This window comes from Peromyscus maniculatus, chromosome 20 (assembly GCF_049852395.1).
Source record: "Peromyscus maniculatus bairdii isolate BWxNUB_F1_BW_parent chromosome 20, HU_Pman_BW_mat_3.1, whole genome shotgun sequence".
NCBI classification, from domain to species: Eukaryota; Metazoa; Chordata; class Mammalia; order Rodentia; family Cricetidae; genus Peromyscus; species Peromyscus maniculatus.
This window is the reverse complement of record NC_134871.1, coordinates 35626858-35642850: the sequence shown is the minus strand read 5'-3', so window position 1 is coordinate 35642850 and position 15993 is coordinate 35626858. Positions and strand designations below refer to the sequence as shown.

Genomic DNA, 15993 nt, shown 5'->3' with positions numbered 1-15993 from the left:
TGTCCTTATTTAGTTTATCTGTAATTAGGATATTCACATTTTAGCTTTTACCCAGGCAGAATGAGTTTTGAGGCAAGCATTAAGTAAATACAAAATGCTATATAAATCCCCTAAGCTCATCCCATTTTGTACATTTTTTTTTTAAACTGAAACACAAAACCGTGCCTTTATGCCCCCCGGGAATTACATTGATCCTTTCCACACATGTCATCAGCCTTCTCCTGCTTCTACGGGAAGAGGATTATTTTCCAAGATAGTGATGACAGCCAGAGCTTAGTGGAGGCTTCCTGTATCGTAGATGGGGATAAGCACTTTCCATGCATTATCACATTTAACATATAATAAGTCCTGTGAATGCACGTATAAGGTCACCATCTTGCACGTAAGGAATCTGGCAACCAGAAAAATGAAGTTATGTGTCCTGGGTCCATCACATAGATTATCAAGATATCTCCACACAGCCTAGTTTTGTTCTAAAATTCATACCTGAAGTATGCTAACTATCCAGAAGTGCCAAGCAGAGGCTGTTCCTACTCTGTGACTCTGTGGCACAAACTGAGGTGGAAATGCACAGTCTTCGTAAAGTGTATCAAATATCAAACAGAGTAAAAACTCATGTCTTTGGAGGACTAGAGTACTGAATTTCCAAGAGGGCATCTTTAGCCGTAGTTTTAAATGGCATGTAATCATGAGGTTGACTGAAATGGCAAGAAAGGGCACTGGCAACCAAGAGAACTTATGCATCTTGGGGAGTGGGATGTAGAGCAGAACATATGCTACAGATGGCGAGATGGCTCAGCAGGTAAAGGCACTTGCCAACAAGCCTGATGGCCTGCGTTTGATCTCCAGAGCCTATGTGGTGGAAAGAGAGAGCTAATTCCTTCCAGTTAGCCGCAGACCTCCACGTGTACACAGCGGCACACATGCTTGCACACCCACACACAACATAAATCCATGTTAAATATTTAATGTAATGGATAGTTAGGAACGAAAGATTGTATTGAAACAATGCTTATGAAATGCAGTGTTGAAATGGAATCAAACAAGAGCTTCTCTGTAGTGAGCTTGATGGCATACGTACCTGGTGTCAGGTTGAATGCTGTCACAATATTGGATCAGGGATGAGATTGTTGCCTACATTCATAATGGAAAAGGGTGCTAAATTTTGATTGGAAGTTAGTAACTTAAAGGTGTAATTTTCCCACCAAAGCTCATGAACCCACTAGGTTCTATCAGAGGAATCTGTTTGTGGAAAGCAGGTTGAAAGTCCCTGCTTTATGTAGTTTATGCCATTCTCTTATGTATGATTGGTGTGTGATGAGAATTTGTCTGTGCCCATCGCTATTTGAATAACATGGTATGGTAAGGAGAAAAGGAAAGTTATTGATATAGAGAAGAGCGTGAAGAAAGAAGAAATTTTGTTGTTTATGACTATGCATTAGTAGCTCAATTTTGTCCATTTTAAGAAACTGCAGAAAATATTGAACCCTATAGATGCTGTGTCTTTTTCTTATACATGCCTACTAAGATAAGGTTTAATCAATTAGGTATTATAAAGACTAATAAAAATAACCAGTAAACAATTAGGAAAACATACTCTCAGTAAGTGAACGTACCCCTACTCTCATTTTACTCCCCCTACCCAACTACAGTGTTGTTTTTAGATTGGTTCCCTGCAGGCCCCTGAAACTACTGTGGTAAAGGATAGCGCTGTATATCTTGCCCCTGGTTTAGGTTCCATAGAAGCATAGGGGGACATTGAAAATTTGCTCAAGATGTCACGAGCAGTAAAAATTCTGAGCTAGAATTAAGATGTGAGCCACTCCTCACCCCCATCCCAACCCGTCTGCTGCAGCAGGTTAGCTCCCTAGGCGCACAGTTCCCCTGCATCCTCAGGAGAGAATGTGAGTCTTTACGGAGGGCTGGGAAGTTACGAGAACCTGCACTGAAGGAGGAAAATTGTTCACTTTTGCTTATTTTGTAGCCAAAAGCTGGGTCTCTTGGATCGGGTTCGCCTTTCTAATCCTCGTGGTAGCAATACTAAAGGAAAGCTATTTACCCCTCTGAATGTAGATGCCATAGAAGAAAGCCCTTCTAAAGAACCAAAGCCCGTGGGCTTAAACAATAAAGAGCGCTTCCGCACCGCCTTCCGCATGAAAGCCTACGCTTTCTGGCAGAGTTCTGAAGGTAATGTCCTGCTCTCTCAGCTTCTCCATGTCTTCTCCCGGCCCTCCCTTCTCCTTCCTCACCTTTCCTTCTCTCCTCTGAAGAGCTCCTGCCTCCACAAAGCAGTCTCTCTCATCCCTCCTTCCACCAACTTCACGCCTCACTTGATTTGTGTCTCGTGGGCTGGATGCGTCAGTGACATAGTCCGTGACTCATCAGTGAGGACACTTCCCAGTGAGCTAGGCTAGAATCACCACCGCGCTCCAGCTCAAACCTTTCCAAGGAGCCTTAGGACCTGCACTGTGGCTGGAAAGGGAAGCCATGATGAAGGCAACTGGAAGAATGCAGAGAGGCAGGTGCAGAGCCTTCTGGAAAGAGGCACACCAGCACCCCCAGGGATGGAGAAGAGGGAACAGAAAAAAATACCCTGTGTGTTAAGTGCTAGAGGAGCAATGGCCTCAGGTATTTCTGTCACATAACAGAAGAGAAAACAAGGAGGACAATATTGTCCTCAATGGCTGAAGCCACCAAACCTTGACATTCATCACATTGCACTTCCTCTCTAAAACCTCCAAGGTGTAGAAGGCTCAGAAAGTGACCTTGTAAGGTCACAAGCAGGGATGCTGACAGGACAGGAATTCTAACTCAGGTGTGTCCGAGTCAGAGGACCACACCTGTGCTTTTGCCGCTCATGTGATCACCTGCAGCTGCAGAGCTCACCAGAATTACCTGCTAGAATTCTCCGCCACTCCTGAGGTCTGACCTACTCAAACTTCTGTACCACACAGTGGGGATGCTAAGGATGGATAAATGGTGTCACAACTAAGGACCACAGTGTGGGAACAAAGATGGGGGGTGACTAATATACATACTGGAGATTCTGGTTCCACGGTGGTCTCTGTTATTTTCCATTTGTGGTGGACTAAATTAACATATATGTCCCCCTCACAGATGCTGGGACAGGCGATCCCATGGCAGAAGACAGGGGCTATGGGAATGACTTCCTCATTGAAGACATGATCCCCACCCTAAAGGCTGCCATCCGAGCTGTCAGGTAATGACACCCCCACACACACACACACATACGTTACTGGGCCCCAACTTCATCTCCATAGGACACAGCTGGTGAATTGCCCTTGGAGCTTGGGAAGGAGACAGGAGCTTCTTCCTGGTCACCTTGAGCCAGGTCCTGTGGCTACTTCATACTCTATGGAGAACACTACCATGAGTACAATGGTTTTTCTTTAGACAGTTGGCACAGGAAACAGTGTTGCTTTAAACCTGTTGACAGCACATCCATCCAGGATAACTCTGTTTTTAACCAGCACTTACTTTGAGGGGTGTCAGAATGGACAATGTAATGACATGGAGCTTTTCCTGAACATTCACCTAAGTCATTCAGTATAGCTTTTCTTCTGTCTGTATCCATCTGTCTATTCCTTTTAATCAGCATTTTTAACAGGATAACAAATTATAGACATTTTTATATGATTAAGAGACCATAATATGCTCTAGTGTGCTTCAGAATTGGTCAGGAAAGTCAAGAGAGCATACTACTTCTCAAATAAAATATAGCAGGATATGGATGTACTCTCACTTTAATGGGTAACAGAAATTAGCTACAATATTTTCAGCAAGATTTCCAATGCAGTAGACCAGGGAGCACAATAGTTTTGTAAGATGTGGACTCCAGCAAAGGCTTTGGTGTGGTCCTCACCATCATGTATGAATATGACAGGAAGGCAGTTAGGTAAATGCATCTGTTGCATTGGTTGCAGACTGATCAATCTCATCAAAGAAATCAAACTGATCCAGAGGGGGGGGGGGCTCTACTGAGCTATACCATGCTCCCATCCCTGCACACCAATTTGTACCAATTTTTCAGGTGCCTTAATTCAAGAAATGGTAACTCCTTTTCTATGGTGGCTGCATCACATCACAGACCAGAAAACAGAGAGCTCCAGACAGAGCAGGGATAAATCTATACATCTTGAAGTGCCATCCCAACCAGCATCTTAGGTTTTGTGGTCCCTAGGTCTTTGTCTCAAGATTCAGCATTGCCATCACACAGCATAAGCGAGGGAGCATGGGCTGAGTTCCATTAGAACATTCTGTTCAAACACAGGCAACAGGCGGATTTGACCTTTGAGCCGCCGTTCAGTGTCTCCACTTCAAGAGAAAGCTAAGTAAAGGACAGTTAAAAATTCTGTATCATGGTGAGTAAATTTGATCAATATGTTCAAATTTTCTTCAGAAGCTACAGCCATGGTTTAGGACAAAATGTACTTGAATTGTGTCATTCAAGAGACATGTACCAATGGGAACTGGAAGAGCCTGGCATGGGCAGGACCCCCTGACACTATGAGTGACTGACTCTACACTTAGATTGGCACTATGCACAGAAAGCTGGAGTCCTCGGAAGACAGTGGCTTTTAAGAGTGGCATTATTGATTTTCAGGAAGGGGGAAGTGAAAGTGTCCCCATGTTATAATGAACCTGTACAAATTCACAGAACAGAGCCTTTCTAAGGAGCCCAAAGCAAAAGAATTAAAAACTATTGTTCTGGTTTGATTTGGTTTGTTCCTTTGTTTGTTTGTGGATTTTGAGACTGTGTCTCATGCACCCCAATTAATCTCAAGCTCACTATATAGTTGAGGATGACCTTGAACTCTTGACCCTTCTGTCTCCACTATTAAGTGCTGGGACATAGAATACTATGCTTGGGTACTGTTATGACTTGAAAGTAGAACGTGCAGGCGTTTGCAGACCTGGTGATACTGTTTTGAAGGTTGGCATGGGCCTAGCTAGGAAAAGTTAAGACAATAGTATAGGGATGCCACTTCAAGATTTATAGATTTATCTCTGCTCTGACTGGAGCTCTTTGTTGTCTGGTCTGTGATGTGATGCAGCCACCTTAGGCTCTGGATGGTGCCAGTTAGATCTGTTTCCTCCTCGACACCTTCCCCACCAAACATTCACATAAAACTAGGAGTGAAAATAAACCATTCCTTCCTAAGTCATTTCTGTCAGTTATTCTGACACAATTGAATTGAGAAATTTAACAAGCAACTATTGAAGAGGACAAGCATCAGCCATTAAAAGCAGTGTGGCAGTGACAGCCACCAAGAGCTTTGTTGACACGCATGCCTGGCTCTGGTCCAGCTCTGACATCCTGACCTGGGAGACATGGCATTCTCAGAGCCGTGACTGTTCTTCTGCAAATTGATTAGAAGACCAGTCATAAAGCATGGCACTTAGTGTCGCTTATGTGATGAATGTTCAACAGCTGTCCAAAAGTTGTCATTACTTCAATTTTGCAATTATTCAAATGATTGAAGGAGTGGCCGTAGCCAGCCTAATCGATGCAAAGGGACAGAACCAGAACCCAAGGCCAGCACTCTGCCATCCAGGAGCTTTCCCTTCCTTCTTCTCCCACTGCCTCTGGTGTTTGCTGGATGTGCATTCTGGTGTCCTTCACTGTCTGCCCATGATGAACAAATGCCTTTGCCTTACAGAATTCTACAATTCCGTCTGTATAAAAAAAAATTCAAGGAGACTTTGAGGCCTTATGATGTGAAAGATGTGATTGAGCAGTACTCTGCAGGACATCTTGACATGCTTTCCAGGATAAAGTACCTTCAGACAAGGTAACACATTCAGATGGGAAGGGCCTATGGTCTCTCAGCTACTGGGGAATCCAAGTCAGGTGACCATAGAGTTTTAAGAGACAGGCATTCAGAAGTAATCCAAAATACAGCAGAGAAACTTCAACAATAGACATGCCCATCAAGCATTGTAGATGTATGGGCCAACAAGCTTTATTCTCAGACTCGTGCTTAGCAAGGTATAGAGAGTAATGGGACCATGGTGACCAGAGGCTTCTGTTCCTTCTAAAGGAAATAATTGTTACTATGTTCTGTTTAGTCCAGTTTTTCAAAGCTGCAGAAAAGCCCTGAGACATTGCCATGGCCAGCATCAGCTCCCTGATGGGCTTGATGGAGAAAAGAAGATGTGTATATGTCCAACTAGTTCCTGACTGTGGTGCTTTGGATAACTATAAAACTTGATCATCTAGACAGCTCAGCTAATTCATTCTAAGTGTAAAATTTCAACCACACATTAAAATTTTAAATGTTATACATAACAGTGAGAATATGGAAAAAATTGAAACCATTTATGGAGATGTCTTTTTTAAAAAATTACATTTTTATTGAGCTCCTAGATACTTTACATACACACACACACACACACACACACACACACACATACACACACACACACACACACACACACACACACACACACATTGTCCATTAGGATCCTATAAGGTACTTATCACATACAAGTATCCTAATTACGATGGGAGAAACCAAAGCTGTGAGAGCAGAAGATTAACCCCAAATTGCCCAGTCAAGAAATTGAAAACACAACATTAATATATGTATGTCAAGGATGATATCATCACAAGACTAGAAGATGAATTCTGCCTGGATCCGGCAATCATATGAACCAATGTGCTGTGTGTGTGTGTGTGTGTGTGTGTGTGTGTGTGTGTGTGTGTGTGTGTGTGTGTGTGATTAACACAAAAATGAACATGTGTTTGCTCAGAAATACACATGGCACGTGTGATGTAATTCCCTCATAGGAGAGGCCTGAAAAGAAACTGACACAATTCACGTTGACTTGGGCTTCTGCCTTCTCATCCAATTCATGTTCCCCTACTGGAGTGTCCTCCAGGCTTAGTTGGAACACTGCACCAATGAGGCTTTTGGTAGCAGTATTAGCTTGTGAGTATATTTATTCATGACTGTCCTTTGTCCCGCACATAGTAGTAAATAGCAAATCAGGGTTCAACGCCTACTGACCAAATTTGTGATGTATGAACAAATTTTCAGCCCTCCATGCTATCAACTCTGTAAGTACAGCTGTCTGAGAGACACAGGGAAACAGCATGCTGCCAACAACAGGCGAGACTCCAAAAAATATTAGGCATTTTTAGTGTTTACAGAATAGACAGTTGCACTGTCATGATTTTTGATAGTTATCAAGAAAATGTGTTTCTGCAGATTATGGCTAGAGGTTGCCTGCCAAGATGAAGCATTGTGTAATCCCCACCATGTGTATACTTCAGTGGGCCAGACAGAAAGTAGGGCTGACTTCAAATGATGCCTTGAGTATCTGTTGGAAACGAAGCTGAGTTGACAGAGGAAAAATGTGACCCAAGACTATTTCAGAATGTATCTTAGTGGTCATCCTGACAACCCCCACCTCTGTCCCTGTCCCACAGCATGATGGACAGCAACTTTCTGTTGAGCTGGTGTTTTGTACAGAAATAGAAGCATGGTGCCAGAGCTAGGGTTAAGCCATCCTTCCATGCATAGCATTGTCTGGTCTGTGCAGCTGAAAATGGATCCTGGAGTCTGACAGCAAAACTTCTCTAATTAGGTAGCTTGGGGATGGATAAAAGAGCTGGAAGATTAGATGGGCTTGTAACACAGGTGTGGCATTTGCTGTAAGGAATAAGTCATAGCCCTCTCCCCAACTCTGCAGAGTATCTCCCTTTGGTATCCTGGGGGTGAGAAGATGCTCTTGCAGCCCCAGACTGAAGAAGATATCAATGTCCTGGCTGGCAATTTCTCTCCTTTTGTTCCCACTCCTCTGACTTTCCTCCCTTTTCTTACATATTCCAAACAGATATTTGAATTAAGAAATGTAAAAATGCTGGGGACTGGAGAAATGGCTCAGTGGTTAAGAGCACTGGCTGCTCTTCCAGAGGTGCCCAGTTCAATTCCCAGCAACCATATGATGGCTCACAACCATCTGTAATGAGATCTGGTGCCCTCTTCTAGCCTGTAGGCATACATGCAGGCAGAACACTATATACATAATTTAAATAAATCTTAAAAATAAAGAATGTTCTCACAACAACAAAGCTTTGTGTCATCTAATCTCTCTCTCTCTCTCTCTTTTTCTTTTCTCTTCTTCTTCTTTCAGAATAGATATGATTTTCACCCCTGGACCTCCATCCACTCCAAAACATAAGAAGTCTCAGAAAGGGTCAGCATTTACCTACCCATCCCAGCAGTCTCCAAGGTGGGGCATGTGGTCGTGGACTGATGGACTGTTGAGCACAAGGCCTGTACAGTATAACTATCCCCCAATCCCAGCCTGGGTGCTTTATGTGGGGGAAGTTGCCCCCCCAAAATGAAATGAACAGAGAGTTGGAAGGCTGGTTCAGGTTGTGGCCATTTGAAAATCCTTTGACAGGTGACTTCCTGCCCCTATTCCAAGAACACATATACTTACTTCTACGGTTTTTAGGATAGAAAAAGCTAGTGTTCTGGCTATAAAACAAGAAGAAACTCAGAAGTTTTGTAGAAACAGAGAACGTAGCTGGTGTCAGCAGAGCGTATGCATTCTTGGTCAGCTCATTTGCTTTCCCCTGCACAGTACCCTGAGGGTCGACTGATATCCCTTCCAAGACAAAGTGAGAAGGTGTACAGATGCCAGGACCCCCAACAGCACTGTAAATCAGAAAATTCTCACCCCCCAAAAAAATACTTTAAATTTTTGAACAAGTATTGTCCCTTTTTAAAGTCTTTGTTTGCATTTGCACCTCAGTGTTCCAAGACATCTTTAAGGCAAGCAAGACAAGTGAGTGAGGGACTACTGTGCACTTTCTTCTTAGAAGGAAGAACATTGGTGCACTGAAAGAAGGCATCTACTCTTTAGCCTTAGGCTTGGCATGAGATAAGGAATACTGGAGCCTGAGGCTCTGACCCATCTAGTGGGAATGACTGCTACTATGCTCTGCTCTAGCTAATGTTAACAAAGAGCCCTGTTTCCATATAATCCATTTTCAAAGTCAATATCTTTTAGAGAGTTCTACTTTTTTTTCAAGACAGGGTTTCTTTGTATAACAGACTCCTAGCTGTCCTAGGACTTGCTTGATAGACAAGGATGGTCTTGAACTCACAGAGATCTTGCTGCCTCTGCCTCTGCCTCTGCCTCTGCCTCCCGAATGCTGGGATTAAAGGCGTGTACCACCCATGCCCGGCAAGAGTTCCACTCTTATAAATTTTTATTTATTTTACTTAATTGACTAGTTAACTAACTTGGAGGCTTTGTACTGGTTTGATTTTTGTTTTTGAGACAGTATCTCACTACATAGCCTAGGCTGGTCTAAAATCCACACCAGTCCTTCTTCTTTGGGATTACAGGCATACAAAACTACATCCAACTAACAGTTTCCTCATTTTTGATATGGTACTTGGGGATGTTTTAAGACTTTTTCAGAATCTAGTCTGGTAGTACACACCTGTAATTCCAGCACTTGAAAAATGAACACAGAAAAGATCTTGAGTTTGAGAGCACCCTGAGGTATAGAGGAGATCCATCTCAAAATAAATTAATAAAACATAATATAAAATAGCACTATTGGACCATTTCCTATGAATTCTCACATGTAATGCTCTAGCAGACCTCCAAGGCAGGCACTTTATCACATCCATATCATACATAATAAAAGTGACACTAAGAGATATTAACTCCTGAAGTCACAAAACTACTAAGAGAAAGTATCTGGGTTTGACAGAAGTCTGTAACTATGAGCAAATATGGAGCTTATCTTAGGATTTGTAATGTAAGCAAAAATTTGCCCAGAAAATAGGAAAAAGGACACTCAAAACTCTAATTTCCCCATGTTAGCTAATGAATTTTAATTAAACATCAAATTGAATGTACCTATGCAGGACAAATAAAACACTAGCAGGCTGGCTGTAGCATGAGGCCACTAATTTTTGAAATTTGCCTTAGCTGAAGATTGTTCAGGCTAAGAAGTAACTTAGCAGAGGCAACAGTTTAGAAAAGGAAAAAAAAAAATCAGCTGTCAAGAGAAAGCCCAACTTGAATGGATTTTAGCAACAGCAAGATCCTCCGAAACATCTCATCTCCACATAGTGTAAACATATCGGAATAAACAAGAATTTAGGCAGCTCATAATTGTACATAAAGAGAAAATACAGCGTCATTCCAGCATTGTTTTCCAGATTCAGCAGGTGTTTGGCATTCTTAACAAAATGGACCAGATGAAATGTGTATACTTATTGCATATAATTTCAGAGATGAGACAATTCCTCCTTCATCCCCACAGGGTAAAAGCTCTGAGATTGAAAGGTAAAGGAATTTAATTTAAAGGAATAGAGAGTCTAGGCATTGTTAGATACTTGATAAACTCCAACACAAAGCAAAGCCTCCTTCACCACAGCTTCCTGTCTGTTTTCACATTCTCCTTCAGGGAAGGTAAGCATATAATCAACAGTCCTGACTAAGTGTGTCAAAATAACCTCCTCTAGGCTTTGGCAGCATGTATGAGAACCATGGTCGAATGCGCATGGGCTTCCAACTTAGAATGACCTTGCACATTCAGAACAGATGCAATGATCTTATGGAATTGTTGGCTTTTCCCTAGGAATGAACCATATGTAGCCAGGGCAGCCACATCAGAAACTGAAGACCAAAGCATGATGGGAAAGTTTGTAAAAGTAGAAAGACAGGTAAGCCTCACCAAAAAAAAAGATAGCATGTAAACTTCTTTTCCTTTTTTTTAAGATTCATCTATTATTTTATGTGTATAAATGTTTTGCCTGCATATATGTGTAGGCATCACATGCATGACTGATTCCTGCAGATGTCCCTGAAACTGGAGTTCTGGATGGTTATGAGCCACCATGTGGGTGGTGGAACGCAAGAACAACACTTGCTCTTAATTGCTGAGCCATCCTTCCAACTCTATAGTACTTATTTTCAGATTCCATTTTTTTTCATATGGAGATAAGGCATTAGAAATATCACCTACCACTACAAGTTAAAAAAAGAAAGATATGGAAATTAATTCCCTAGTTTCACTTTTACTGGCTGGATGGTCACCTGCAAGTTAATTACTGTTGTGAGCCTCAGATTTGCTTGTCTGCCATACAGGGGATTAAATACATCATAAAGTTGCTATAAGGATTAAATTGATTACAATACATATAATTACTGACACATGTGAATTACCTAGAATGTTAGCTGGTGTACAGTGACTCGTCAACAGATAGATGGTCACTGCTGTCCAGATGCTTCGTGATAGTCCCTTAACTGATGTCGCTTCTGTACCCATAGTTTCACGTTCCTTTCTGTTCTCTTTTGCTCTAGTTCCAATCTGTGGGTGACCTTCATGAGAAGGCCTGGCAGGGAGCTAAGTTATGGGTAAGGGCCATTCAGGGTACAAAGAGAGGTTCACTCAATTGATCCCGTGTAGCTCATCTCTGTAGTCCACTAGGTAAATGGCTCTATCAGTTCCCTCCAGGACTTATGTCGATTCTTTTATCCATCACCCAAATCTAGATCCATGTAGGGGAAATAGAAGCAAAGCTCAATGATTGGTCTGTTGCTTCTTATTTTTAAATTTTAATTTATAATCCTTGTTCTATTTCCTAGCTCTGTGACCTTTCACAAGTTGTCATCTCTCTGGTCACTGAGTCATCTCTTATGAAACAGACATCACAATAGCATTCACAGTAAGGTTGTAAAAATTAAGTAAGTCAGTAACGTGCATAAAATAAAGTCCCATAGCTGGTGCCTACGTGTCCCTTACAACCATGGCTCAGATATACCTTATCTGTGATCTGTCCTGAGTCTCACAACCCCATCCATCCAATGAGGTTCTTTACTTACCTGATTTAGTGAACTGCAGGGTGTCTGAGGGGGAATATCACACACAAAGGTGTATAGACTTGTGTAAATAGCCAAATATTAATTGTCAGGGAAGGAACATCTCTATCACACACAGATGTGCACACAGTTGTACAGTTGTTCTCACAAACACTCAAATTTAGGAATGCCATGACCAACACAGAAGCAGCTTCTATCATTTCCTGAGGGCCCCTGTTGGGTCTCTAGGACTGTAAAGCCCCATTAATGCTAACACTGTCCTCCAGAACTTACGTCACTGGGTATCAATAACAGACACTATCAACCTCCCTGTATGCTTGCATATAAGGAAAGTCTCAAAAAAACAAAGACCCCATTCCTTGACTGAAATAGTATCACCTCTTCCAGGGGGATAATGAAAGCCTGTAACACTTATTTTCAAGCTGTCTGTGGGTTTCTGATCTTTGACTCCAGGGGACATCCTTGCCTGTGTATTTCTAGATAAACATTACTGTGTATATGGGACCTCCTAGCAGAAGGCTTGGAGGCAGTTAGAGTTGCTGCTATTACTAAGACTTGCAGAACATCCCTTCTGAGAAGCAATGGTTTAGTGACTGTTACTCTCACCGCCCCCCCCCCCCCCGCATGCTGAGGAGCGGTGATTCCAGGTGCTTGTGTTTTCCAGGTTCATGACATGGGGAAGAAACTGGACTTCCTTGTGGACATGCACATGCAGCATATGGAACGCCTGCAGGTGCATGTCACAGAGTACTACCCGACTAAGGGGGCCTCTTCCCCAGCGGAAGGGGAGAAGAAAGAGGACAACAGGTACTCTGATTTGAAAACCATCATCTGCAACTACTCAGAGACAGGCCCCCCAGACCCACCCTACAGCTTCCACCAGGTGCCCATCGACAGAGTCGGCCCCTATGGGTTTTTTTCACATGAACCTGTGAACCTGACCCGAGGGGCACCCAGTTCTTCAAAGGCTCAGGCCACCCTTCCCTCCTCGGGAAGTACATATGCAGAGAGGCCCACAGTTCTGCCCATCTTGACTCTTCTGGACTCCCGTGTGAGCTACCACTCCCAGACGGAACCGCAAGGCCCCTATTCAGACCACATCCCGCCCTGCCAGAGACGCAGCATCACCAGGGACAGCGACACGCCTCTGTCCCTCATGTCCGTCAACCACGAGGAGCTGGAGCGGTCTCCAAGTGGCTTCAGCATCTCCCAGGACAGAGACGATTATCTGTTTGGCCCCAGTGGGGGATCGAGCTGGATGAGGGAGAAGAGGTACCTGGCTGAGGGGGAGACGGACACCGACACAGACCCCTTCACGCCCAGTGGTTCCATGCCTATGTCATCCACCGGGGATGGCATTTCGGATTCCATATGGACCCCTTCCAACAAGCCTACTTAGAAGGGGTCACTGGCTGACTCCGGGTACTGTAGACAGACTTTGTACAGCTCACTTACTCTCACACCTAGCACTCACAATGGTGTAAGCGGCTGTGTCAGGCGCATGCATGTGCGCAGTGCCCCCGCCCCCTGCAAGCGGGGGCTTCTCACAGCCTTCCTCCCTCCTGTGTCACTGCAACAGAGTCGCTTCCTTTTCAGCATGGTTTGCATGACTTGACACTATATAAACGGCGCCGTTAGTCTCTTCTAGATACACATTAATCTCCTCTTCTTACTCTTAACCATGATTGAACAAGTACAGGGAGACTTATTGATGAGCTGTGCTATTTGTTTGGTTGGCTGGTTTGGGTTTTAATTTGGATAAACTGGGAGCACAATTTAAGTTGTTTCTAGGCTCACTTCTCCTTTGTATAAAATGCTCCAGTTAATCAACTGTTCTCTAAAGCAAGGGAATACTTTTCTCAACCAAAACATACTGCATTCCAATGAGGCTGTCTACTGAGCAAACAGGAGGACCACTGGGACAAGACAGTCAATCAATACCCAAAGCCAAGTTTTTCAAAATTATTTCATTAATGGAAGGCTGGAAAAATTATTTAAAAGCTCCCAAGGGCACTTGGTCTACTGTTGTTCAGTACTGTGCCTCAGTTTACTCATCTGTAAGATGTTGGTGATCCAAAATATAACATCATATGTGTTATGGATTGGTGAGGAGAACTCTTATACACCTGCCACAGACACAGAAAAATAGTTCCCAATTTATGTAGCCAAAGATAATGAAATTTTCCAGAAGTGGGGTGTCCCTCTAGGCAGGAGCTATATTTGGTGTCTTCAAAATAAGATTCCAACTCATTCTTCTGCCTGTACTTGAATCCAAATTGGAAATTAGAATCAAGAGCAATTATCTTTCCAAGTCCTCTATTTAAAAGTTGGAAATTCGGGCACAAGTCAAGTGACATTCCTTGAGACACTTGGTTGTCATGTGGAGAGTAAAGACTCAAAGCCTCCACCTGGCTCCCTGCTTGCCCGAGTTTCCCCTCACACTATCCCATTTGCACACTGGGATCCAGAAATCATGCCAAGACACCAGCGCTCTTTGTCTATGGGTTATAACTTCCACTCTTTATTCAAAATGAGGAGGATGTCTGCTTTGACTACAAAGCATGCTCACTTGGTGTTTTACAAGTGGGATCCAGGGTGGGGAATAGAAACTAGTTATGAATATACAAGTAGGAAGAATTCCCAGAATCAACCACTTTTACTACCCCAGATTTTCTTAGTGAAAATACTAGAACCATAAAAAATCATAAGAGCTGCTGAAGTGTTAGCCAATAGCCTGGAAATCCCTGCCCTGCTGCAGAAGGATTGATGTTAAGCACAAGCCACCCTGTGGCCTCTTGGGAAATATTGCTACTTGCTGAAAACCTCTGATGAATAAGGTTGGACTTTGCCTACTCTTGCTAGATCACAATGCCACAGCATTAGTGTCTCAGTCTTTTCATGTATCTAAATACTGGTTTTAAATGATTGCCATGGTGACCATCAAGGTGATAGAAATACCCTAAGTAAGTATTTATATGCAACTGCTGCCAATGCTGTTGCTGTGTTTTCAAGATCCATAGATACCATGGCAGACATCTGGTTGATGGTTTCATAAATTCCTAATGCTAGTTTTCTACCCTGTGTTGGGTAAAGATCCCTCAGCAATTGGTTTCTTTCAACCCACATGCCGATTGGTCCTGTATGAAGGGCTGAGAATAAGTAATGATGAAATCTTGTCCCGTGTTGATAGGTACTTAAATCCAAAGCATGCAATTCCATAAGTGATGGCAAGCACTGTCAATGGTAGTGGAATAGTCTTCTTGGATGGTGTCATGAATGAATATATGGATAATGACTATTAAGTCCAAGGCAGGCAATATATTAATACAATCACACACATTGGATGTAAAGTCTTCCCTTATGGTTTTCAAATTGACTTTCTAGCAATCTGAAAGACACAGGCTGTGGACCTGTTCCCCCAGTCCTTTCAATATAACCTCAGTGGTGCCATGGGACTATAAGAAAACATATGCTTCTTCCTAAGGACTTGTGTCTTGAATCTGACTTTCCTAGAATTTTTTCACCAGAAATAGCTGTGCTATCTAGCACCTAACATACGCTATCCTTCTTTATGTGCATGAGTTATTGGAGGGGTGGAAATTAGAGAACAATATGCACCACATGGTTTTTCCTAACATATTAACTTTCTTTCAGAACTTCCTAGCATCAGTATGTTACATATGGCTGCATTTCTTCAGGAGTTCATTGGAGTTCTTGGTCAAGAATTCTTGGAACTAGAGCTTGCATTGTTTTCTAAGCAAGCTATAAGTGAGCAGTCTTGTTGTCCTGATGATTCAAAATCAGAGGGGCAAGACTTAGTGTTGTGTTGATTATCGACTTAGTAAATGTCTAGTCAGTTGTCTGTATCAGATAGGCACAAGCAAATTTTACATATTGTGTAAAGGACTAATGCTAAGAGCCTTAAGAGCTGATCTTTCCCATCTAAGAAAACAAACAGAGAAAGATGATCTGGAGTCCTTCTGCTGTAATATTCTTTTAAATAATTCTAGACTAGCAAACCAAACCTACTCATCTGAACCTGTTGAACACTATATGGTCACCATGGCTAGCACTGAGGATGCAGAAGTTCTAGTCCTGGGGTTGAAATGACAG

General features: G+C 42.7%; 1 protein-coding gene across 3 annotated transcripts in view; it reads left to right on the top strand.

The window, feature by feature from the left end:
- Kcnq3 (potassium voltage-gated channel subfamily Q member 3) overlaps positions 1–15340 on the top strand; it is a 297862-nt gene extending 282522 nt beyond the window's left edge. Inside the window, exons 10-15 of one of the 3 annotated variants that reach the window (XM_076555984.1) lie at positions 1985–2187; positions 3118–3220; positions 5682–5813; positions 8161–8259; positions 10637–10721; positions 12545–15340. In XM_076555984.1, coding sequence (XP_076412099.1) covers positions 1985–2187; positions 3118–3220; positions 5682–5813; positions 8161–8259; positions 10637–10721; positions 12545–13279 — 1357 coding nt within the window. In that variant the 3' untranslated portion in view covers positions 13280–15340. The remainder of the gene's footprint in view (positions 1–1984; positions 2188–3117; positions 3221–5681; positions 5814–8160; positions 8260–10636; positions 10722–12544) is intronic. The other 2 variants (XM_076555986.1, XM_076555987.1) reach the window with 2 other exon arrangements.
- The last annotated feature ends 653 nt before the right edge of the window (positions 15341–15993 follow it).